Source organism: Callorhinus ursinus, unplaced genomic scaffold (assembly GCF_003265705.2).
Source record: "Callorhinus ursinus isolate GAN/ISIS: 27379988/994484 unplaced genomic scaffold, GSC_fseal_2.0 scaffold34, whole genome shotgun sequence".
Taxonomy (NCBI): Eukaryota; Metazoa; Chordata; class Mammalia; order Carnivora; family Otariidae; genus Callorhinus; species Callorhinus ursinus.
In genome coordinates this window covers 6,128,830-6,154,713 of record NW_027397096.1, presented here as the reverse complement: position 1 = coordinate 6,154,713, position 25,884 = coordinate 6,128,830, and the positions used below count along the sequence as shown (strand labels likewise).

Below are 25,884 nucleotides of genomic sequence, written 5' to 3'. Positions count from 1 at the left end.
AACTTCCTTCATTTTGTTTTAGGATATATAATGGATAGAACAAATATTTTACTATTTAAAAATAAGGCCCACATGCTTCTGATCTGTATAGTTTACTATAGGATAACCATTGTTAACTATCTTGAGAAAATAAAACTTTCAGGAAGATCTCTAAACAGTATGTAAATCTGGAAGGAGATCTCCTATGGACAGTCTGAGTCAGAGAAATGAAGACGGCAAGGTGAGGAAATGTGTACTTATGAACCTCAGCCATACCGCTATCTGGAAAAAACAGTATTATTATCTTCTCAAACATATAGACAATCCCTTCTTATGTTGTTTTAAATAGGGTCTGTAGGAGAAAAATTTGATGTAATGAGACAAAGATAAAACCTAAGATATAAAGAGATTATAAAGAACTGAGAAAAGTTAAGTAAAAAAGTTAGAAACCAAATAATATAGCTTCTTCTGGGGGTGCCTGGGTGGCTCAGTCAGTTAAGTGTCTGCCTTCAGCTCAGGTCATGATCCCAGGGTCCTGGGATCGAGCCCCACATCAGGCTCCCTGCTCCCTACTTCTCCCTCTGCCTGCCACTCCCCCTACTTGTTCTCTGACAAATAAATAAAATCTTAAAAAAAAAAAAAGCTAAAGTGATCTAAGCTATTGGCTCAATACAGTATATAAATAGTAATTACCTTAAAACATAACACCCAAATATGACTATGTTTAAAAGGTATTAATTATATCTCAATAAGGCTGTAAAAAAATTTTACAGTAATTAAAGATTTCATTTTGCATATGAATAATTAAAACCCTCACACAATAAACATTATTATACAAGTCACATCTTTTTCGTTATTAGGTAAGCAGAGGACTCCATGGGCCATACAGAGTCCATCATCATTGGAATTAATTTTGAATTAATCATCAGGCTTTAATCTTGAATATTATTTTTTGATGATTCCACCTCAAATCTGTGTTAAAAGGTTATTTATTTTTGAGAGAGAGCATGCGTGCACGTGTGCACCCACAACCTGGGATAGAGGGGCAGAGGGAGAGAGAGAATCATTAAGGAGGCTCTGTGCTGAGCACAGAGCCGGACCAGGGCTGGATCTCACAACCCTGAGCTGAAATCAAGAGTAGGAGGCTCAATCTACTGAAACACCCAGGCACTCCCTGCATTAAAAGTTTATTTTTGGGGCGCCTGCCTGGCTCAGCTGGTAGAGGGCACAGCTCTTGATCTCAGGGTCAGGATTTCCAGCCCCATGTTGGGTGTAGGGCTTACTTAGGGAAAAAAAATTATTATTGTTGTCTATACAGACAAGGGTTAGTTTCTAAAAGTTACATCTTTTATCTCAGGCAGGTCCTCCTAAGAAACAAGTAACAGATGGTGGTAGAAGTTTTAGTCTCTGGGACTGGGGGAAGGGCAGGGGAAATAAGCAGATTAGCAGAACTAATAATAGGCCTAGGAAAAAAGGAGCAATTAAAGCACTGAGAACAAACTAAGAGAGCAGATTTAATGTACCACCAGGCCAAGGCCTCAGGTAAATCTCTATAGTATGAGACTTTCCCAAATTTCCTTGATCATAAGATGCTGTATCTGGCTGAATCAGAATGGGATTGGTGTTTTTAACAAGTGTGCCTAGTGACTATTCTGGGGCAAATTAGGGAAATACTGGACTAAGAGTAAATTAGAAAGAAGCACTCCAATTATGGAACAGTAAACCAGGATTAAGGAAGAGTAAACCAGGGTCAGATTAAGGGATAACTCAGATTAATTACTTATACCAGGGGTCGGCACCTTTTCTGTGAAGCGCCACATAGCGAATATTTTAGGCTTTGGAGGCCAATAGGCAAAATCAAGAATATCATGTAAGTATTTATATATTATATAGCAAGAGAGAATCAAATTTCCATAAAGTTTTTACTGACAGAATTCAAAATGTAATAATAATGGGGTAAAAATTTGCTACACAGGTCTACGAATAAGAAAAATGAAATTTTGGGGGGAGGAATAACGTTTTGTTTAATTAGGGTTCAAAGTTAGTGTTCTCTATCATGAAAACTGAAAATGTTCATCTGTTAATGCCGATCTGCAATGAGATTTTACATATTTCATCTCTGAAAATCATTTTGTAGATATGTATGGCCAATACTGACACATATCCATAAACAGAGCATTTTTAATTGAGCACATTAACTGCTTGGAAGGCATTTACAAAATTATATTAGGTTCTTTTCTTGATATTTTCCTGTTAGCATGTCATTACACTACAGATTAATCAGTTCCAATTGAAGGTTAGGTAGAAGCTCTTCAAGTGCACAGTCAAATGAATTATAAAACATGGAACTTTCCTTTGCATTTGCATTAAGGTCCCTAAAAAAATGATGCGAGAACTGGAGTTTGAGCTCAGAAAATCTATCTGCTTTGCCATATATTTCTTTTGTTCTGGCATGCTAGGTAATGCACCGATAATAAAACAGTAAGATGCTCAGGTACCGTGGCACACCTGGTACTCACACTATAAAGTCATAACGGGGTCAGTGCAATCAGCAGTGTGCCAGGCAGCAGGGAGAAGTGAGGGCAGCACATGCGGGCTCTGTTGCAGCTACTCGTGCCTTTGAAGCACGAAAGCAGTCACAGACAAACATAAAGGAACGAGTGTGGCTGTGTTGCAGTAAAATGTTATTTATGAACGATAAAATTTGAAAGTTATATGATTTTCCCATATAACAAAATATTATTTCTTCAGATTTTTTTTTCAATCATTGAGAAACGTGTAATATATAAATTCTGAGTTCACAAACCGTACAAAAACAGGTGGCAGGCCAATTTAGCCCACGGGTCAAAGTCTGCCAGCCACTCACTGATACTATAAATTTTTCCTGGAAAAAATCTGCAATTTTTTATTTCTTAAAAACTCAACAATAAGAAAGCAACTCAATTAAGACATGGGTAAAGACTTAAATAAACATTTCTCCATATACAAATGGCCAATAAGCACATGAAAAGATGTTCAGCATCATTAGGTATCAGGGAAATGCAAATCAAAACCCCCACCACCACTAGGATGGCCGTAATAAAGCACACACAAACACACAAAAAGGAAAATCACAAGTACTGGCATGGCAGAGACGTGGAGAAATTGGAACCTGCCATTCAGTTTGGTGATTCCTCAATAAATGAAACCGAACTACCATGTGACCTAGCAACCCACTCCTCAATATACACTCAAAAGAAATGAAAACAGGTACTCAAACTTCTTCTATTCACAATAATCAAAAAATGGAAACAACCCAAATGTCAATCAACAGATGAATGGATAAACAAACAAATGTGGTATATCCATACATGTCTATGGCAGGGGCACCCGGGTGGCTCAGTCAGTTGAGCGGCCAACTCTTGGTTTTGGCTCACCTCCCCCAGCACGTGCACTCTCTCTCTCTCTTTCAAATAAATAAATAAATCTTTAAAAAAAAAAGACTTTGGCAAAGAGATGAAGGGGATTAAGGTTCATTCATCAATTCATTTATTTACTTTAAAATATTTTATTTATTTATTTGACAGAAAGATAGAGCCAGAGAGCACAAGCAGGGGGAATGGCAGAAGGAGGCGGAGAAGCAGGCTCCCTGCTGAGCCACCCAGGCACTCCAAGGGTACATTTATCATGATGAGCACTAAGTAACATACAGAATTGCTGAATCACTATATTGTACACTTGAAACTAATACAACACTGTACATTAATTATACTGGAATTAAAAACAAATACATAAATTTTTTTAAAAAAGAAAAAAGTCTATAGCAAATATTGTTAAATTTTAGATACTGTGTTTCTTAGCTATGAAACAGAATGGAATATTCAAATTGCGTTACATGCTGTACCTATGTCAAATCATTACACAAGGTTTTTTGTTTTTTTTTTATTACACAAGGTTTTCATTTGTGAGTGTTTTTAAGTCTGTGAACTTTATACTAGCAAAGTAAGTAAACCATTAGGTAAGTCTTCAGACTTTACTGTTATTGTTGCCAATTCTTCTGTTTCTTTTAATGGCATTTTCTGAAATACTTTTTGACCTGGAATACTATTCATAGTATTTAACATGAATGTCTTTGAAGTACCTAGAAAATGTAATTGATTAATAGACAATAATTTAAATTTCAGTTTAGAAGAATACTTAAGAGTTATTAAAAATCGGGGCACCTGGGTGGCTCAGTCGTTAAGCGTCTGCCTTCAGCTCAGGTCATGGTCCCGGGGTCCTGGGATCAAGCCCCACGTCGGGCTCCCTGCTCCGCGGGAAGCCTGCTTCTCCCTCTCCCACTCCCCCTGCTTGTGTTCCTGCTCGCTATCTCTCTTTCTTTCAAATAAATAAATAAATAATCTTAAAAAAAAAAAAAGAGTTATTAAAAATCTCTACTAGAGTTACTACCTACACATTCCAGCCCCTACTAACACAGCCTGGGGGGCAGGGGGTTACCTCTTTCTCCTCTGGGCAGTACAGGGGCCCGGTAGGATGAAGAACAGCTTTCTGTGCGTAATAAAAGAGCTCTGATATGTTCTTGAGGTTTTTTGCTGAACACTGAAAAAAAGTTTAAAATTTTATGTCCTAAAAGCAATTATGGGAGCTAAAAACAATTTTTAAACTATCAATATAAGGTAATAACAAGATTGCTTGAAGAAACTGAAAAAGACATTTTTCTCCATCGAAATCATAATATTAACGTCTGCAAAGAACTCAGAGGCCAATTCCAAGTTCTCTGTTTTATTTGGTTTATATGACTTCACGAACAGCAGGAAAGTTATCCCATCCCACACTTTCACACATCGTATTTCAAACCACAGTTTAGTGAGAATTCACCAGCAGTAAATTTCTAAATGAAATGGTAAGGCATACCTCCACACAGGTTTCTATTTCTGTGTACTGGTTCATAATGGGAAGGATGGTCTCCATACTACTATATTCCACCAAATCAGATTTGTTCCCAACAAGTATCAAAGGCAGCCTGAAATAAACAGAATATATTGCAATAATAAGGAAGGCAAAAGACCTCAAATATCTATTTTAAAATATATAATAACCCATTCTAATTAGCTTTACTTAATCCCCCCAACATGAACCCTCTACTGTAGTCAGTTCCAGTCCCCTAGCAGCATGTTCATATTCAACAAATATTTACTGAGTACTTATTTTTAAAAAAATTTTTTAAAGTTAATTTACTTTCTTTAGTAATCTCTACACCCAACCTGGGGCTTGAACTCACGACGCTGAGATTAAGAGTCGTATGCTCTTCTGACTGAGCCACCAGGAGCCCCTACTAAGTACTTCTTGTAAGCCAGGTACTGTTCTAAGCATTAAAGGATATACGACAGATAAGGTCCCTGCCCATTCTAATAGTGAAAATCAGAAAATGGACAATAAGCAAATAAACAATACACTTTCCAATTCCTAAGTGCAATGAAGAAAGTAAATAGGGGGATATGGGACAGAGTCATGAGAGGGGGCTAATTATACGGTAATCAGGGGAAAATCTCTCTGACAAGGTGGCATCTGAGCCAAGGAGCAAAGGATGAGTTGGAACGGGGCCTGTGAAGATCCAGAAAAGAGCTGTGCAGAAAGAAGGGAGAATGTGTACAAAGGGCTCAAACCGAAAAAAGGTGAATCCAAACAGAAATATGTCAAGAGTGGCCAGAGATTACTAAGCAAAGGGGAAGAGGGGCGTAAAGGGGCGGGGAAGAGGAGTAAAGGCCAGACACGTACGGAGCAGTGAGGAGTGTGCATTTTATTATAAGTGTAAAACAGGAAGCCGGTGAGGAATTAGGAGTAGAGGCACAATAAAATGAGTCATGTTGCCTTTTAGAGATACAGATTGAAATATTGACAGTATGATTTGTTCAAAATGATCCCAATGGGAGGGGTAGTAAATGAAACAAGACCGGTCATGAATTGGTAACTGCTGAAGCCGGTGACAGATACGGAGGGAATCATTAGACGATCCTCTCTACTTTTGTATGTGTCTGATTTTTTTTTCAGTAATAAAAAGCTTTTTAAAATTTGGTAGCCTGGATTAGGACAGTGAAGATGGAGAGAAAGTATTCAGATTTGAGATCTATTTTAGAAGCAGAACTAATAGGAACAACTGGTAGATTAGATATGGAGGTTGAGGGCAAGGCAGAAATTAAGAAAAATACATAGGTTTTTGGCTGGACAAATTGAGCAGATGTCCTGAGTCAGAAAAGATTGATTGGGGGGGGGCAGTGGGATGTAGGCAGGGATGTAAGGATTTTGTTTCAGATAAGTTAAATCTGACAGGCCTGTCAGAAATCTAAATGGGGATTATAAAAGAAAGCTAGACTAGCAGGGAACTGTTATTTGTAAATCTTGCAAGAGAGCTTGGAGAAAAAGCAAATCATCTTCCTGGAACTCCAGACAGCAAGAGAAATTCTTGCACAATTTACACCCCTAGTATGGTTATGCATAAAGGGCCTGGTCCACTATATAACCCAAATATAGATTCCTAACAAAGCCAGGAGGGTCTCCAAAAATGTAGTGGTTTGCATTTAACTAAAGGTGTATGCAAAATAATTTATGGAGCTTAAACAAATACACATGTCCAAGCCCTACTCCAAACCTACAGATTCTAAAACTCCAGGAGTGGGGCAAAGGCACCTATATTCTTTGAAAGTACCTCAGGTGACAGTGATGGGCACCCCTGATTAAGAACCACTGTGACAACAGTCCATGGAAGTCCTACGGAAAATATATGTGCAACAAATATAAATTTAAGGTATGAGGCTCAGGAAAGAAGTTACTAGGAAAGTGTAAGGTCCATATAATAAAGAAACAGACCCCCCTGGGACAAGTCAAGCACAAGAAAAGTAAGTATGATCATATGATTTGAAGAGGGGGGAAAAACAGCCACACCTGAGAAAGCTCAATTCGATCTTCAAATGTTATAAGCTACTTTCAGAGGATAACAAAAGGGCCACAAAACTAACCACAGAATTGTAGGAAGCTGTCACCGTGAAACTAATTTTTTTAAATTCAGGCGTCCAATCTGGTGCTTGATAGAGCCCAGAAAAACTGCCTTCTCTGAAGAGTCCCTTGTGGAAACAGCTCTCAAGTGTGCAACAAGAAGAGCAAGTGTCAGGAGCATGTAGCTGTGGATGCCTTGAAGGCAGGCCTATCTGCTACGGCCCTCCGTGTTGATGGAAATGATCTGTATCTGAACTGTCCATTACTGTAACCACCAGCCACAAGTGGCTACCGGGCACCGGAAATGTGGCTATGTGTATCCAAGGAACTGAATTTTTAGTTTTATTTAATTTTACTTAATTTGAAGTTAAATTGCCACAACTGACTAGAGTTTACTACATTGGACAGTGTAGCTCTACGGGGTCACCGTCTCTTTTTTACCTTGTCAGGAAGTCACTTCAAAATTTAAAACTATGACAAAGAGGTGCCATCAGAGCTGCAAGACACAGCATATACAACGCCATCTCAGTCACAAAGTCTCCCTCCGTAAATACATGAGGCAGGCTCAATGACTACGTTCATCTGTTTAGAACCAAATCTTTACAGTTTCAAGGCACAAAAATGTCCAAAAGAGATATCTAAAAAATTAAACAAAGGACCACATGTGTACTATACACAGATATTAGTCTGATTTCCCTAAAGTTTAAAAATACCTCATAAATAACATGTTCCATTAAATAATACTGCCAAGAAAAATTTCTGGTTTCCATTTTGACTTAAAACTGAAAACACTTATACCCAGAACTATCATTCTGCTCAGAAAAGTACAGAAGGTGTGTTCTCTTACTTCTTCCCATCACACACGTATCTTCCAAAGAATTTCGAAGGAATCTCCCTCTATGCATTCCTAAATAAAGATCTCTAGCCATCTTTAGAGAACTTATAAAGCAGTACAAGTGCATTATTTCACTGGATTCTCAAAATTCCCACATGCAGCCGAGACAGGCATTAGCCTCGTCTCCACTACAGACAAGGAAGGAAGGCTCAAGTGGATAAGCCCGATCTCAGGGGGCACTCGTTCCCCTCCCAGTCCCATGCTGTCACACACACCAGCCGTAAGCAATCAGGGACAAGGGGAAGGCTTTCCTCACCCAAGAGGCACCTCCACAGGGAAGGCACATACGATACAGATGGAGAGGAATTCTAAAGCAGAGACTTCTTAAGCAGTGGTTTGGGAAAGAGAAATAATGTAAGATCAATGATCAAAATATTTCATGTCAGAAGTTGTAAATCATTATAGTACCAGAACACTGTTTTCTGCTTTGCTCACAAATATATGTGCTGCCTCAAATAATTTTCCTTCCAAAACCAGCGTGTGTGTATAAACAGAGAAAGACCTCTAGGTAAAGCAAATGTGGCAAGTGTTAACTAGTGGATGTAAGTGAAGGGTTTACAGGTGTTCATTGTACTCTTTCTCGCAACTTTTCTCTAAGTTTGAAATTTTTCAATATACAAAGTTTCAGAGGAAAAAAAAATACCTGCTGTCTTTGTCTGTTCTTTCATTTATAAGAGGAATCCATCGACTTGTTACCTAAAAAGAAAATTAACAAGGGCTAAGCCACAATGAGGATCTTCTCTGAAAACTCTAAATTAAGGATCAATTTTAAAAGTGCTCCCGTTGAAATTTAACTAGATATAGTGAAAAAAGTCACACGTTCATACCTTATCAATAGAATGCTTATTGTTAACAGCATAAACTATGCAGATGACATTAGCCTACAAGAGAAAATTAAGAAATTAATGGTATTTTTAAACAATACAAATGTAAACGGTAGCATTTAATTGCCAGCTAGTTAACATATTTGTTAATATGTTAACATATTCTTCCAAAGGAAGAATAAAATTTGAAACCTAAAAAAAAAAAACCCACATTTAGCATGCCTTTAACAGGAAAAAGTTCCTAAGGACTTACTGCAAAAATACATACTCAAAGCCAGAAGTTAACAACAAAGACTTAAGACCTAAGACTCAAAATCATCACCGTGTTCCCACAAAAAACCCTACAGCTGTTTTTTTAACTCACCTGTGATATCTCTTGATGAAGCTGTTCATCACTCTGTTCTGCTTCTACAAATGACAAAGTCAAAAAATGTTCATTATTTTATACATTTTCATAAAAACCAATGGCCAAGCTAACATCTACATGGCACGCATCCAACACCCCTCATCCCTCATGTCATTTATGTAGTGTAGTGCCAGATGAGGTGGCAAAGGCAAGGGCAAGCCAGGGAAAGGAAAAAGCTGGACTATGATAAGGAAGCTGGCTGGCACTGAAAGGCAAGTCTACCACAGGATAACTGCACGAAGAGCAGACGGCATTGTGTGATAAATCTAGTCCAGCATCTGATCCAGAGTTGAGAAGGGTCAGGCCAAAGAGATCAGAAACCGAAGCTAGAAGACTAGGTGCTGCAGTCAGAAGCCCAGACAAAGAGTCCATACACACAGGGTCAGAAGGCCAGGTGAGAATCTGGGCAATACAAGCTTAAGAGCTTGTATCTTAAGAGAGCAGGCCACAGAAGCAAAACCGAAGCATGATAGTGAAGAGTCCAGAATTTCCTTTCTAGCACATATCTCTGGCTGGAATGGGTCTCAAATGGTGGATGTGCATATAACCCCACAGTGCAGGAGTTATGCATGATCATAGGTATGATGAAAAAGCATACAAATGAATGGAGTGCCTGGGTGGCAGAGTCAGTTAAGCATCCAACTTTTGATTTCAGCTCAGGTCATGACCTCAGGGTCAGGAGATCGAGCTCTAAGTCGGGCTCTGCACTCAGCGAGGAGTCTGCTTGAGATTCTCTCCCTCTCCTTCTGCCCCTCTGGCTTGTGCTCTCTCTCTCAAATAAATAAATAAATCTTTTTTTTTTTAAAAAAAGCATACAAATGAAGAGAAAAGCAATAACTGACATTAATTTAGATCACCTTATATTAAATATTCTCCTGCTCCAAAATGCCTGTTATTTCTGACATGCAAACTAATACCATAAATGAGTACAATGGTATTTTAATTTATGCTAAATAACTGGCCATATTTTAAATATCTCTTCATATGTTGAGTAATCAATGGGTAATGGCTTCAATTCCAATGCTGAAAAAGAATAATTTTGTAAATGAAGCAGGTTATAAGGCTGATTGCAGCAGAAAGCATCCAACCCCCTCAGCTTCTGGTATACTGCTGTTTGGCAGCTGGATGAGCAAGCTGTGTATGTCATTTTTAATGTTCCAGCAGTCCCATTAAAAAAGTCAAAAGGATGGGGTGCGTGGGTGGCTCAAGCGTCCGACTCTTGATTTCGGCTCAGGTCATGATCTCAGGGTTGTGGGATCAAGCCCCATGTCAGGTTCTGCACTGGGCATGGAGCCTGCTTAAGATTCTCTCCCCCTGCTTCTCTGTGCCCGTCTCCCCCCCACAAAAGTAAAGAGGAACAGGTAAAAGTACATTTTTATTTAACCCAAGATATCAGAAATATTAAAATTTCAACATGTACTCAACAAGAGAATTATTAATGAGATTTATATTCTTTTTCTCACACCAAGTCTTCTAATTCCACCTGTATTTTATACTTACAGCATAGTTCAGCTTAGACTAGCCAGGTTTTAAGTGTTCAACAGTCATATGTATTGGACTGCACAGTCCTTAGTATTTCACCTTTAGACTATGTGGGATACCAGCTTAGGAAAACAAAGTATTACCAATGTAGTTATGCCATTCTTACAAACAGATTTTATTTTTTAGAGCAGTTTTAAATGCACCACAAAACTGAGTGGAAGGCACAGCGATTTCCCATATACTTCCTGCCCCCACATAGCTTCCCACATTATGAACACACCCCATCAGAGTGGTACATCTGTTACAACTGACTCCCAACATGGGGCTCGAACTCACAACCCCAAGATCAAGAGTCACACTCTCTACCAACTGAGCCAGCCAGGCACCCCTCCCTTTTTTTTTTTTTTTTTAAAGAAGTCCCAGAACAGAGCAAAATAATTTAGTGATTAAAAAGTTAAGTCCTAAGGCACCTGGGTGGCTCAGTTGGTTAAGTGTCTGCCTTCAGCTCAGGTCATGATCCCAGGGTCCTGGGATCGAGTCCCACATCAGGCTCCCTGCTTAGCGGGAAGCCTGTTCCTCCCTCTCCTCCCCACTCGCGTTCTCTGTCAATATCTCTGTCTCTCTCAAATAAATAAAATCTTAAAAGAATAAATAAATAAAAATAAAAAGTAAGTCCTAGGGGTGCCTGGGTGGTTCAGTCAGTTAAGCATCTGCCTTTGGCTCAGGTCATGATCCCAGAGTCCTGGGATCAAGCCCGACATTGGGCTCTCTGCTCAGCGGGGAGCCTGCTTCTCCCTCTGCCTGCCACTCTCTCTTTCTCTCTCCCTCTGTCAAATAAATAAATAAAATCTTTGAAAGAAAAAAAAGCAAGTACTAGTGGGTAGAAAAATTTTAAATTATTAAAAGCAATACAAATGTGCTTCTATTATCATATAATGTAAGCAAGCTGATGACTGTTTTAACCATTATTTGGGGGAGGGGACAAAGGCTGATGAATTAAAGAACAAATTTAGAACTCAACAAATTCTCAAATTCAGAATTCCTGAATGCCTGATAACAAAATTAATCCAGAACTTAACTCTGCAAACATGTCAAGTCAAGGAGGATACTGATTTCTCTACTACTTGTCATTTACCATCACTCCTTCCTTTTCATTATTATGGAACCCAACTTAGTAAATCTGGGACAGAGAACTACAAGACGGAGGCTTTACATGGCATGTGGGGTGGGGGCTGGCAAGGAGATATAAATGAGACAAGAATAGTAAATGATTATTTATTGCCAGAGAAAAAGGAACACTTATCCTGGAACACTTTTTAAAGCTCAGGATGTACACCTTTTTTGAGGACTATTAAATTAACCCTGCAGCTTCACCCACAAGAGGCTATTCATTACCTGAGTAATCTACGATGTGTGTTGGAACTCTCTCAGGGGTGACATCAGCTGGAATGGTAATTTCTTCTGCCCGGGGAGGAACCTTCATTTGCAAACAAATATAGAAAAGAAAAGGAAAAAAAAAACCTTTGGATATTATCAATCAAACTTGTTAACAGATCATGTAAATTCATCTATATATTAGCCCCTTCCACCCATACCTATCCTTTCAAGATTTATTTACACTTTTAAATGCTTATTTTTGTGCTTGAATCCACGACCCTGAGATCAAGACCTGAACTGAGATCAAGAGTTGGATGCTCAACCGACTGAGTCATCCAGGTGCCCCAATAAACACTTCTTTTAAAAAAGCATGCACATTTCTACTTGTGTGAGCACAGAACATATTAAGGATACTTCGGATGTAACACAGCCTAAAACAATACTTAAATTAATTCAGTGTTTCAAACATTTGATTTTTAAAATGCTGTTTCATTCCATTTTGTTGATGCTTAAGACATGCTACAAATGAGGAGCTATGTTAATCCAAAGGAATTCTCAAATAAAACAATAAATTATCAAAATTAATTTCTTCTAGAAGATACTGATTGGCTACATAAGCCTTGTATTTAATGATTCCAGTTTTTAGAAAGACTCTATGATTTTTTTTAAGCCAATTAAAAACCTCTTATCCATACTCAAGAGGACTGTGCTAAAATGACAATTCTAAACTCAGTTAAATGATCACAGAAAGTCTTTAGGTATTATACTTCAAGTGATCATATGATGATACACTTTATTTCACAAATTAAGTAATTACTTATTTCAGTATCTTATTTAAGAGGAAAAAAAAGCAAAAGAAACTGAATGATTATGTGGCACTTGTAACTGCTGAAAACACTACCATATAATATACCAAATTCCTATCTGAACAATGAAATTATACACATATTCTTAACAAGAGTAAAGAAAGAAAGAAAAAATCTCTGTAGATGACAAATGTCCTAGCCAAGATCGAAAGGAGGAAAAGCAAAGGACTTAGGTGAACTCAGATCTAGTGTGATTCTTGCTCCTGCACTACGTTTCAGGGATGTCTTGTGTAAACTAATATGAGCCCTTTTAAAGCCACAACTGTCAGAAAGAAAACACATGCCAAAAAAGTGCAGAATTTATTTCACTTTAACTCAATTTTGATAACCTTAAAAGATTTTAAATATAGACAAGACATAAAAATGTTTACCTCTTCTGGGAATTCTTCACTGACCAGAGACATAATCAGTGATGTCTTCCCAACTCTAGCTGTGAAAACAAATATCATTATTTTAATAATAAAGTGTTTAGGTTCTACATAAGCTCAAATACAGCAACCACACAGCAGAGTGTGTTATTCATTAGCCAAAATCAGAGGCATCCAAATCACCCAGTTTTAGTACAATGCTTAAAGTATATCTCTTTTTCTGCTTAGAAAAGTTACGCATGCCCATTGTTTAAAACAAAAAAATTACCAAAATATAATATAAAAGTAACAATCTTCCCCCAATCCCTCTTTACCAGTTTAGCATATGTAGCTTCCCAGATTTTTTCTTTACTTATATTATTATAATAATTCACCACACAGTTTACTAGCAGAATCACAGCATTCGTACTATTTTACAATCTTCGCTTATCATTTAAATTATGTACTTGGGCGGTATTCCATGTCCATACGTAAAAATTTCCTGGGACGGGTGAAGGGACAGTTATTATGTAATCTACACAGTTTTAATTGGGGATGATGAAAGAGTTTTAGAGAGAAAAAGTGCTGATGATTACACAACACTGTGAATGTATTTAATGCCCTTTAACTGTACTCTCAAAAATGGTTAAAATGTTAAATCATACGTCTTATATATTTTATCACAATTTTTAAAAATAGCAACAGGAAATCCATTTTATATTAATGTAGGAAGCCTCTTACATAATTCTTTGACAGTTGTATAAGAATCCATCATAAGACATGTCCTAATTTATTAATGCAGTCTCCTAACAATGAGCACTGTTCAAGTTTTCAGCTTTATAAACAATGCTGCAATGAATATTTCTACAAGATAAATTCCTAGAAGTGAACTCAAGTTAGCATGCATAATCGTCTTTATTTTTAATAAATATTTTTAAATCACCTCTAAAAGAGAATAATTTACATCCTCACCAATAGAAGATCAGTGTGTCTGCTTTGGACATCCTTATATTCTTTCTTTTTTAAGGTATCACATGGAAAAGCTTAGTAAGAACAAAAGTAACTTTCCTGTTATATTTCCTAACCTAGCAAGATTTTTAATGCACAAACTTAAAAATCTTCATTTTCATTTGTAAATTTCATTTCTATTCCCATCACTTTCTGATCATATACAGTCAACTGCATCAACTAAATCCTTTTGTGATTCTAGAGGAAAACAATCCACCTGCCTATTAATCTCTGCCATAATAGCAAATTGGTTTCCAAAGGTAAAACCTAAACATGAAAGAACTGGAACATTTTTTTTTTAAAGATTTTATTTATTTATTTGAGAGAGAGAGCACACGAGAGGGGGGAGGGTCAGAGAGAGAAGCGGACTCCCTGCCGAGAAGGAAGCCCGATGTGGGACTCGATCCCAGGACTCCAGGATCATGACCTGAGCCGAAGGCAGTTGCTTAACCAACTGAGCCACCCAGGCGCCCAGAACTGGAAAATTTTTAAGTGAAGAAAAGTCACATTCCTTTTTTTAAATGACTAAAAGAAAGGGTGACTAAAAACACAAGTCTCCGGAAAAATAATGAATGGCTGGAAAAAAGAGTACTGGTAAAACAACTTAGAGGGTGTGCTGCAAACAAGTTGCATGTCACTAGTGGAGGCTCAGAGTAGATGGTCTAACAGGTATCTTCTAGCTCCAATTTCTGAGGATCTTTTCAGTTTACTTGTGTGAGAAGGCTTGGGCCTTTTTCAAGTAGCTGACTATAAGATAACACTTCTCTGAGTTCCAACCATGTCAGTGAATCCAGAGCCCATCATCACAGAACTGCTAGAATCCAGTTATCAATGTCAGCTTATCCAGCCCCCCCGCAAAAATTTTCAGATGAAATACCTGGGACCCAGAAACAGCAATTTCTCAAGGTCTCACTAAAAAATGAGTTGCAGACTTAAGAGAATAACCCATCTTCTGATGGCTAAGCCAGTGTTCTATCTTCTTCCTATGACATACTTTAAAAAAACACTAAGATGTGGGGCGCCTGGGTGGCTCAGTCTGTTAGGTGTCAGCCTTTGGCTCAGGTCATGATCCCAGGGTCCTGGGATCAATCTCGAATTGGGCTCCCTGTTTAGCGGGGAGCCTACTTCTTCTCCCTCTCGCTCTGCCTGCTGCTCCCTCTGCTTGTGCTGTCTCTCCCTCTCTCTCTCACTCACCCTCCTTCTCAAATAAATAAAATCTTATAAAAAGTAAAATAAAAAAATATTAAGACAATAATACAGAGAAGGAATGATAGTCCCTAAAGTCAGCAAGCAGTACATACACAAATACTATATAAATTAATTAAAATATTCACTGATTCACTGGTGACCAATCCAGCAGCTCTAGTTCCACTTTTTTTAAACTTATTTGAGAAAGTATCAGACTTACAGAAACATTGCAAAAATAGTACAAAGGAGTCATATCTATTCTTTAACCAAATCCCTCAAATGTTAACATTATAGCACACTTGCATTATCATTCCTTTCTTCTCCCTCCCCCTACTCTCTGTATTTTTAAACCATTTAAGAGTAAGTTGTAGACATGATGGCCCTTTATGTAACCCTAAGCACCTTAGTATGATTTCCTAAAAACAAGATCATTCTCTTCCATAACCACGGTGTACCATCAAGATCAGGACATTAACACTAACACAGTGCTATTATCTACTCTGTCAACCTTATTTCACCATTCATCCCATTACCATCTTTTATAGAAAAGAAAAATCTTTTTCTTCCCCCAGGATCAAATGTTGCATTTGGTGGTCATGTCTCCCTAGTCTTTAGTCTGGAAGAGTTCCTCAATCCTTTTTTATCTTTCATGGCCTCAGCATTGAAAAAAACAAAAACAAAAACAAGTCATTTAATTTGTAGACTATCCCTCAATTTGGTTTGTATGCTGTTATCTCGTGATTAATTTCAGGTTTTGCATTCTGGGCAGGAATGCTGCAGAAATGATACTGTATCCCTCACAGGGCATCACAGAAGGGAGATGATGTTAATTTGTCACATTACCGGTGATGTTAACTACCATCACTTGGAGGAGGTGGTGTCTGCAGGTTATTATCATTTCCTTTGTAACTGATAAGTATCTTGTGAGAAGATACATTGAGACTATGCAAACATTCTGTTTCTCATCAAACTTTTACCTATTGGTTTTAGCAGCCATTCATGATTCTTGTGTTGTGTTGCTATAGTGGTTGCTACATGGTGATGTTTCTATTTCTAGCAATCCTTCTCCACTACTCTGTATTCTACTTTAAGGAAAAACTGCCTTCTGATTCATATCAGCATGGTCTCATGGATTCCTACAATATTCTACATGTTATAATCCACTACCGTCATCATTTGGAGGTTCAGATTGTTCCATTTTACTTTGAAATATGACATTATGCAGGTATAAATCAGATTATATGACATTTTACAAATAAATATGTATTCACACTGGAAAAAAAAACAGAAGGATCTACACACCAACAGCAGTCATCTCTGAAGTAAATGTAATTATAACTTTGTTTTTGTACTTTTGCATATTTTCCCAATTTTCTATAATATAAACAATTTTTGCTACTAGAAAATGTTAACAAGTACTACTTTATTTTTTTTTAAAGATTTATTTATTTATTTGACAGAGAGAGCACAAGTAGGCAGAACGGCAGGCAGAGGCAGAGGGAGAAGCAGGCTCTCTGCTGAGCAGGGAGCCCGACACGGGGCTCGATCCCAAGATCCTGGGATCATAACCTGAGCCGAAGGCAGCCGCTTAACCAACTGAGCCACCCAGATGTCCCAACAAGTACTACTTTAAAAGTCACTATTTGGTAGTGAAAATTGGCATGTTCTAAATTTATAGATGGCAGGTATGCCTGGGTGGCTCAATTAAGTGTCCAACTCTTGATCTCAGCTCAGGTCTTGATCTCAGGGTTGTGAGTTCAAGCCCCACATGGGGCTCCCAGATGGGCATGGAGCCTACTAAAAAAAAAAAATTTTACAGATGGCAACTAAAATTTACCTAAAGATTGGGGCGCCTGGTTGGCTCAGTTGGTTAAGCTCCTGTCTTCGGCTCAGGTCATGATCCCAGGGTCCTGGGATCAAGCCCCACATCGGGTTCCCTGCTCTGCGGGAAGCCTACTTCTCCCTTTCCCGCTCCTCCTGCTTGTGTTCCCTCTCTCACTGTGTCTCTCTCTGTCAAATAGATAAAATCTTCAAAAAAAATTAAAAAAAATAAATAAAATTTACCTAAAGATTGGCATGTTAAATGCATTCTTTCATCCCTTCAACAAATAATTCTTGGGCACTTCTATATACCAGCCACTATGCCAGGTGCTGGGGATACCCCTGATCATGGCAATAGGTCTTCCCTCTTTTCACATTCATGGAGATTATATTCTAACAGATTTATGATATTTTCACTAATAAAGAACATTCTTTCTACACATCAGGACAAAAAGCAGAAACTCAAAAACTGCCCATCCTTGATTTACCCTTCCTCTGTACTGAGTGTTCGAGCTCTATCAAATTTTCCTTTGAAATTTTTAATATTAACTCCTTCCTCTCTGTTCCCACCTTTCTGTAATTATGGTACTTTTACTGAAACACTTCCCATTCCCAACTTTCTACCCCCTCCTCCAACCTCTCCTCTTATTAAAATCCATCAGCAATACAAATGCCAACACCTCTCTCTTAGACATCTTTTCATTTTCTAACTCATCTGATCAAAAGCCTTGACTCCCAATTACCTACCACATCAAGGTGAAGCATTCTGCTGGCCTTTGAAAATCATGCATAATTGAATCCCACCTCATCTATTTCATCTCATTTCCCACTATTGCCACATACTCGATTTGCTCAAATAAGGCCATTCTGCTCTGCGTAAGCACAAACAGGCTATGATGGATCTTGCCTCCTCACATGGTTTATTCATCTAAAACAGCATTCCCTCTCACTCCTCTGCTTTTCCAAATGTTAACCATCTCTCAAGGGCAGCACAAATTCTACCTCATCCCTAAAGACGTCCCAGGGCTACTGCAGCCCTCCCTTTCCTTCTTTGAACTCCTTATGTGTCACATAACTTACATCCAAATGTTATGAATAATAAGGTGCATACTTAACATGTATGCGTCTACATTAACATAATAATCAAATATTTGATAATGAACTGAACTTTCTAATTTTATATGAATGGGAGAAAGACCTCTAGCATATCAGCCAGACTGAATTATTTGACTTGTTCTCACCTTGCCCAAGCACAATAGCATTGCTTTTGTTTCAGCCCTGCCATTTAGGAAATTAAGTTCCACCTCGTGGAGCTTCCGGAACCATCCCATTCAAAATTTTTCTTACCAGCAACTGAAGAGCTATGAACAGCAGGGTAACTTCTGAGGGGAAAAATAAATTCTAAAATTACTGTTCAGTTTGTCTTTAGTAGAAAATAATTAATGTAGAAATTTCCAATTATATTAAAGGAGGATGTGATATAATAAAGAATCCATTTGGCCTTCATCCCCACCCAGTTCCTGGAGCAGAGCTTCAAAATCCCTTGGAAGTTCCTGTGTGATAGGAGTGTCTTTTGTTAAAGTCCGTTTCAACATACTTGAGTTTATCCTGATAAGATGACCCATCAGGGAGAAGGGAGGGCCTAGATAGCTTCAGGATGGAGACTGGTTACCAACCATGTGACTAATGGGTTGGAACTTTCAGCCCCACCCCCAAACCTAGCAGCTGGTAAGGGGGGAGGCCAGGAGCCCACAGATTGAGTTCAATCACATCGTCAATGATTTAATCAATCATGCCTACATAACAAAGCTGCATATAAAAACTCTGGACATCAGAGCTCAGGAGAGCTTCCTAGTTGGTGAACCTAATGATGAACCAGGAGGTGGCACACTCTGACTCCACGGGGACAGATGCTCCCGGGCTCAGGGCCCTTCAAGACCTTGCCCTATGTACCTCTTAATCTGGCTGTTCATTTGTGTAACGGGAAGTACAGCACTTTCCTGAGTTCTATGAGTTGTTCTAGTGAATTATCAAACCTAACGGGGTTGTAGGAAGCCCCAAACTTGTAGTCAGCCAGGAGGAAGTGTGGGTAGTCTGGGGACCCCACTTGCAGTTGGTGTCTAAAGTAAGGGTAATCTAGTTGGGGACCTTGCACTTTTTTTTTTTAAGATTTTATTTATTTATTTGAGAGAGAGGATGAGAGAGAGAGAGCATGAGGGGGGGAGGGTCAGAGGGAGAAGCAGACTCCCTGCTGAGCAGGGAGCCCCATGCAGGACTCGATCCCGAGACTCCAGGATCCTGACCTGAGCCGAAGGCAGTTGCTTAACCAACTGAGCCACCCAGGCGCCCGGGACCTTGCACTTTAACATGTAGGATCTGATGCTAATGCAGGGTGGTTAGTGTCAAAATTGAATTGAATTGTAGAACACTCAGAAAATTGTCAGAATGAAGAGGGCACAACAGTTTTGCTTTTATAAAAAGTAGTGATGGCTCAAAAAACTGAAAAACACTGTAACAGACCTTCTATCGAAGAGTACGAGTTCCACTCTGGCATATTAACTCATGTCTGGACCAAACAAGGGAAAAAAACACTTGGAAGATCATACAGAGAGTATTAACTTAATGCTTTTACATGACCCATCTTCTTTGTGCAGACTCCTATTATTAATTAATTTGCTAAGTATTTACCTGTCTTCCAAGTACAAAGTTTGAACTTACATTCTCTGTGGGGATAATATGGAAAATGTATTAAACAAGATAGACAAAATTACTATAAAGAGGTACAGATCAAGTGCTATGTTCAATCACTCTTGAGAAAAGGGAAAGGGGGCAGCAGGTAAGGGTGGGAAGAGAAAGGGATATTTTTTGCTTTAAACATAGCAGAAAATCAAAAAGCTCATAAAAGAAGCTTATAGTTTGGTCTCAAGGACGAACAACTGAGTATTCAGTTAAGACATGTGTGTTCTTAAAACAGTACTGTGCGTGTGTAACACCTAGGCAAACATCCAGCACATCACCAGTGATCTCCTAAAGGACTTCCTAGACCTCCTTGATGAAAACTTTACTTTCCCTACCAGCTACTGAGTATCTCTGGAAAGACTAAGGAACAAGAATTTCATTATCACCCACGGGAAATTCCACAAGGGCAGAGAATGTGTCTTTCTTGCTCACTATTGAATCTTAGCTCCTAGCAAATGCTCTTAGTAAATGCAGCTTATGGCTTAGTGGTTAAGAGCACAGATTTGAAATTTAGGGAAGTGGTTGGTTACTTGTGAGAGAAAGAGAAGGAAATGCAAGGGGCTTCAACTGATTGGTAATGTTTTCTTTATTAAGCTAGGTGATGGGTATTTGTTATATGATTCTTTATACCTTTGATATAAATATTTCATACACAAAGAGGGAAAAAAATAATACAGGCTTTGGAATCAGCCAAAACAGGATGGAAATCTTAGTCCCAGGGCTTACTAGCTGTGTTTCCTCAGGCAAGTTGTCAAGCCTGTTTATTCATCTAGATGATGCTGAACAGCTGCGGCTGAATTGGTACGAGGATTAATTATGATGACAGATACGTAATGCTCAGCACAATACCTGGCAAACATTAAATACACAAATGGTAGTTGTCATGAGGATGACGATCACAGTTCAAATTAAAGGAGTTAAGTGAGCACTAGAATGGGCCAGAAAATTTGGATTTGGGAATCAGCTTTCTAATTAGCAGTATAACCTTGAGTTGTCACTGACTCTCTCTGGGCCTCAATTTTCTCATCAGTTAAAAAAAAAAAGGACTAGATGCTATCAATGTTTATACTCTGTTTATAAAAAAAGGACTAGATGCTATCAATGATTAATCTACACTATCATGCAGCACACCTTAGAAGACTGGCCTGTAACAGATGAAAAAGTGCACATTACATGTACCTTAGAGTACCCTAGCAATGGCAGACAGATCCCCAAACTGTATCTGTTATCTATTTTAATTGTGTATAGGAAAGTGATTTGTCAGGAACCATCACCTATCTATAAGAACAAAGTGCAACTCACCAAGGCAATATGGGGTCTAGAAATTTCTAGAACTTGCTGACTTATAATCAGCATTTCATAACTTTTTTCCTTAAATAACTCCTTTCATCATGGCCTTGTTTAGGGTCCCAGAAATCCCAAACCTTCAGCTAGCTTAAGGTAGTATTCATCTCAAAATCCATAGTAGTCCATTCTAATTCCACATGATATGCACAATGGAGGCAAAATAGTTATCTTAAAATGAACCAAGCCACTGCCTTATTTCAGCATTAGAAAACCTAGAACTTGGACCTCCTGCCTATTTTTTACTCTTGGCAACTGAGGCTACTGCAGAGTAAGAAGAATGCATTTGGGGAAGAGCCCTAACAAAGTTCCTTGCAAAGAGTGGTGATGTCTGACTGAAGACAACACACAGCAGAGCTGCCTGTGGGTCACCTGACAGGAGGATGCCTCTGCTGTGAAGTCCAATCAAGTCCACCAGGCCCTGTACTATATGTTATTTTAGTAAGTAGTAAAACTCCCAGGTACTTAAAACAATAAACCTTTCAGGAGATTCAATGCTTGTACAATTCCTGTGACCTTTAAAATTCTGGGTCTTTCTTACCCGAGTAGAGAGGTCTTTTTCCCTAATGTCTCCAAAACCCCACAACTACCGTCAGCACAGATGTTCCCAAAAACTGTTCCATTTCTTTTTTTTTTAAAGATTTTATTTATTTGACAGAGAATGACAGAGTGAGAGAGGGAACACAAGCAGGGGGACTGGGAGAAGGAGAAGCAGGCTTCCCACGGAGCAGGGAGCCCGATGCGGGGCTCGATCCCAGGACCCAAGAATCATGACCTGAGTCAAAGGCAGACGCTTAACGACTGAGCCATCCAGGTGCCCCACATCTCTACATTCTTATCCTTGATCAGCTATGTTAAGAATGGGAAAAATTAATCAGATGCTCAATAACTCAGATACCCAAAAGGAAAACAAGTCTCACTCTTGCTTGGTCCTTGAGAAATCTGCCTGCCTTAATACCCTTCAGACCTTGATTCCTCTCACAATCCCGTTTTTAGAATTACCTATTTTTTTTAAGACTTTATTTATTTATTTGACACAGAGAGAGAGAGCACAAGCAGGGGGAGCGGCAGGCAGGCAGAGGGAGAGGGAGAAGCAGGCTCCCCGCTGAATAAGGAGCCCGATGTGGGGCTCGATCCTAGGACACTGAGATCATGACCTGAGCCGAAGGCAGCTGCTTAACCGACTGAGCCACCCAGGCACGCCTATAATTATTTTATTAATTTTAATAAGATTTTATTTATCTGCAGGAGAGAGAGAGAGCACACGAGCAGGGGGAGGGAGAAGCAGGCTCCCCACTGAGCAGGGAGCCCAACTTGGGGCTCAGTCCCAGGACCCTGAGATCATGACCTGAGCAGAAGGCAGATGCTTAAACTGAGTCACCCAGGCGCCCCTAGAATTACTTTTTTAAAATTCTGCTTGTATCCCACCACTCCAAAGCCCTCACCAGTTTCAGAAGAAACCTTTTATTTATGTTTTATTTATTTATTTTTTAAAGATTTTATTTATTTATTTGGCAGAGAGATAGAGAGAGAGAACAAGTAGGCAGAGAGGCAGGCAGAGGCAGAGGGAGAAGCAGTCTCCCCGCCGAGCAGGGAGCCCGATGCGGGGCTCGATCCCAGGACCCTGGGATTATGACCTGAGCCGAAGGCAGCCACTTAACCGACCGAGCCACCCAGGTGCCCCAAAACCTAACTTTTAATCCACAGCTGGAAACCCTCAATAAAAATGATCAAAATGAAGTAAAACACCAACATTAAAAGGCCTCTTAGTTTCCAAGGAAGCTAAGGACTTACTGCTCCATAATCACAACCATGCAGGCCTTCAACAGGTGGTCCATGTTACCTTTAAAGTCCCCTCCCTCACCACAACCCTTCCACGTCATCCATTCTCCCTCATCTCTCTGCTCAAAACTCATGAGAACAGCCCTTTTCCTGGCCAGGGTCCCTTTCTGCTTTTCCCATGGACCCCTTACATTCCCAGGGATATTTTCATAAGGGAAAGACCAACATTCTGAGGAAAGTCCGATTTCTTCACAGCTTGGCTCAACAAGGCAGTTGTGGCCACCAGTGCAACAGGCTCCTCCCACCCGAGTACGAACCTGCCACCAGGTCTATTCCAACAGGGCAGGCCTCAGGGACAGAGGACACCCCTTGACAAGAGAAAGGGCACTATAAACACTACAACAATTAAAGAGCTATACTTAGGCTTGATCATACAGACCTACAATCAGTGATACCAAAAGTGGGAATCATTCAATTTATATGGATACTGCCACTTAGAGTGTGGTACCTTTATTTATTTACTCATTCATATTCTGCCATACCTGTTAAAAAATCTGGGGCGGTTTAGTACTCACTGCAATATAACAATTCCATCTAGTTTCTAAAGTAATTGTATAGCAGGCCTTTAAAAAATCAAAGAACAGGAATCTCTTCCACATAAAAATCCAAGAGTGATTTCCTCTTCTAAAAAAAGTTCAGAATTAGAGCAAGAGAGACAGATTACAAGGAACTTGGGAGAAAATGAGCACAGTTTCATTAGAATCATTTTGGGTTTCCTTTTGGAAGAGCAGTAAGGTGATAGCTACTTTAATAAAAGATTGGCAGATGTGATTTAGTTAAGAAATGCTTCAGTGAATCTAAACTAGAACTTTTTGCTTCCTTTAAGGCCTAACCACCGAACCCTGAGTGAGACTATCAAAGAAATAGGGAAGCAGCAGGTTTAAAGTTATAATAGGCCACTAATTTTAGCCTAATTTTTTTTTTAAGATTTTATTTATTTATTTGACAGAGAGAGACACAGCGAAAGAGGGAACACAAGCAGGGGGAGCAGGAGAGGGAGAAGCAGGCTTCCTGCTGAGCAGGGAGCCCGATGCGGAGTTCAATCCCAGGACCCTGGGATCATGACCTGAGCCGAAGGCAGACACTTAATGACTGAGCCGCCCAGGTGCCCTTGGTACTTAGATTTTATATATGTGTATATAGTACTTAGATTTAAGCCATTTAATTTTTTTTTTTTTTAAGATTTTATTTATTTGACAGAGAAAGACACAGCCAGAGAGGGAACACAAGCAGGGGGAGTGGGAGATGGAGAAGCAGGCTTCCCGCTGAGCAGGGAGCCTTGATCCCAGAACCCTGGGATCATGACACTACATATTTTCAACTACTCCAAAAAATAATTTCCATGAAGGAACAAACTTCTCTAATTATTGTACCAATTAAATTTTATATTTAATATAAATATCATATATAATATACTTACATAATTTTATAACAAGTATAAATTTAATAAAATATTATATGTAAAAATATAATTGAAAAATATTTAACATAAATATTAATATGGAGGACAAAAAATGATTGTTAGCCAGCCATCTAATGGTCTCTACTTCCTCTATTTTGCCTGAGAAACACTGAAATAATCTATAAAAACAAAAGGCACGGTCACAATTATCCCCAAAGAGGGAAGGCCTTCTGATCAGTTCAACACAACATGCCACAGTATTGTCTGGACTCCATGCTTCTAAGTAGGTCATCCATGGGAAACATAATTCATCACTATAGAACAAATTATCTGATTTATCCAGGCTAAAAATTTCTTTGTCTTTTCATCACATCTTTTGAACATCTAGTTCTAAGTGACAGCAAATTCCTAATATTCATGAAGCGGAAATAACATTTTTTGGTTCTAATTACCACCCTAACTGCCATATTGGCTATTTTTCTTGATAACAAACACCCCGTGTTTCAAGTGGTAAAGGGACCTACTCCTCATTTTTATCTGCTACTTCTTACGAAGGCTTGTTGGCTCTCCCTAAATTATGTAATTAGAATATACAGGGATGAGGAAGGTGACTATGGAGTTATAATTTTAACTGGGAAACTTTAACATTTGGGGCAATAGCTGAGTACCGTTTCAAAGGAAAATTTCATTGACCCTATGCAGACTATTTGGGCTGCAGAAGAACAAACGTTATGGTCTATCCCTCTCCTTTGAACTAGATCAACCCTAGTGCCGAGCTGGTGCCAGAGGAACAAAAAGACAGGGCGTAATACATATGTGAGAATGATATAGACTCCCTATGAAGAGAAGAGACTCTTTAGACTATGCTTGAACATCCTTAGTCACAAACTATCACCCAGGTACTAAACACAGTATAATTGAAACTGGAGGAGTTTAATCTTCAAATATCATTTAACAAAGATCAGAATGGAAAGCAATATGGCTTTAAAGGGATTGTAGAAAGTTTTTTTTTCTAACATAAATGCTAGCTTATTACTGAAGTTTCTTTGATTCTTATTCCTATCATATGCCTGAGGAATCTCTCCCAATCCTACTAAGATGACCTCTGGTGTTTCAAGGAGAAGCTGACCTCTTGGCAAGAAATGTAACTGTTGGCAGCCAAGACACAGAATAGACATGACACTGTCATTAGAAGTCACTGGTCTACCTTATTGCCAGAACACAGGAATCTCCCAGGCAAAACCAAGCTGAGGACCTGGGACAAGACACTGGACAAACGCTGCCCTCAAATGCTAACAATAACCACACATCAGATTGGATTTAAGAAAGGAGAATGGTCGGGGCGCCTGGGTGGCTCAGTCGTTGAGCGTCTGCCTTCAGCTCAGGTCATGA

The 25,884-nt window shown here is 39.0% G+C and overlaps 1 protein-coding gene across 7 annotated transcripts in view; it reads right to left on the bottom strand.

The window, feature by feature from the left end:
• RHOT1 (ras homolog family member T1) overlaps positions 1-25,884 on the bottom strand; it is a 59,435-nt gene that overhangs the window by 28,414 nt on the left and 5,137 nt on the right. For 6 of the 7 annotated variants that reach the window (XM_073879411.1, XM_025851214.2, XM_025851216.2 and 3 more), the window contains exons 2-8: positions 13,173-13,231; positions 11,954-12,035; positions 9,035-9,078; positions 8,674-8,727; positions 8,490-8,542; positions 4,873-4,981; positions 4,456-4,557 (exon numbers count right to left, since the gene is read on the bottom strand). In XM_073879411.1, coding sequence (XP_073735512.1) covers positions 4,456-4,557; positions 4,873-4,981; positions 8,490-8,542; positions 8,674-8,727; positions 9,035-9,078; positions 11,954-12,035; positions 13,173-13,231 — 503 coding nt within the window. The remainder of the gene's footprint in view (positions 1-4,455; positions 4,558-4,872; positions 4,982-8,489; positions 8,543-8,673; positions 8,728-9,034; positions 9,079-11,953; positions 12,036-13,172; positions 13,232-25,884) is intronic. The other variant, XM_073879413.1, reaches the window with a different exon arrangement.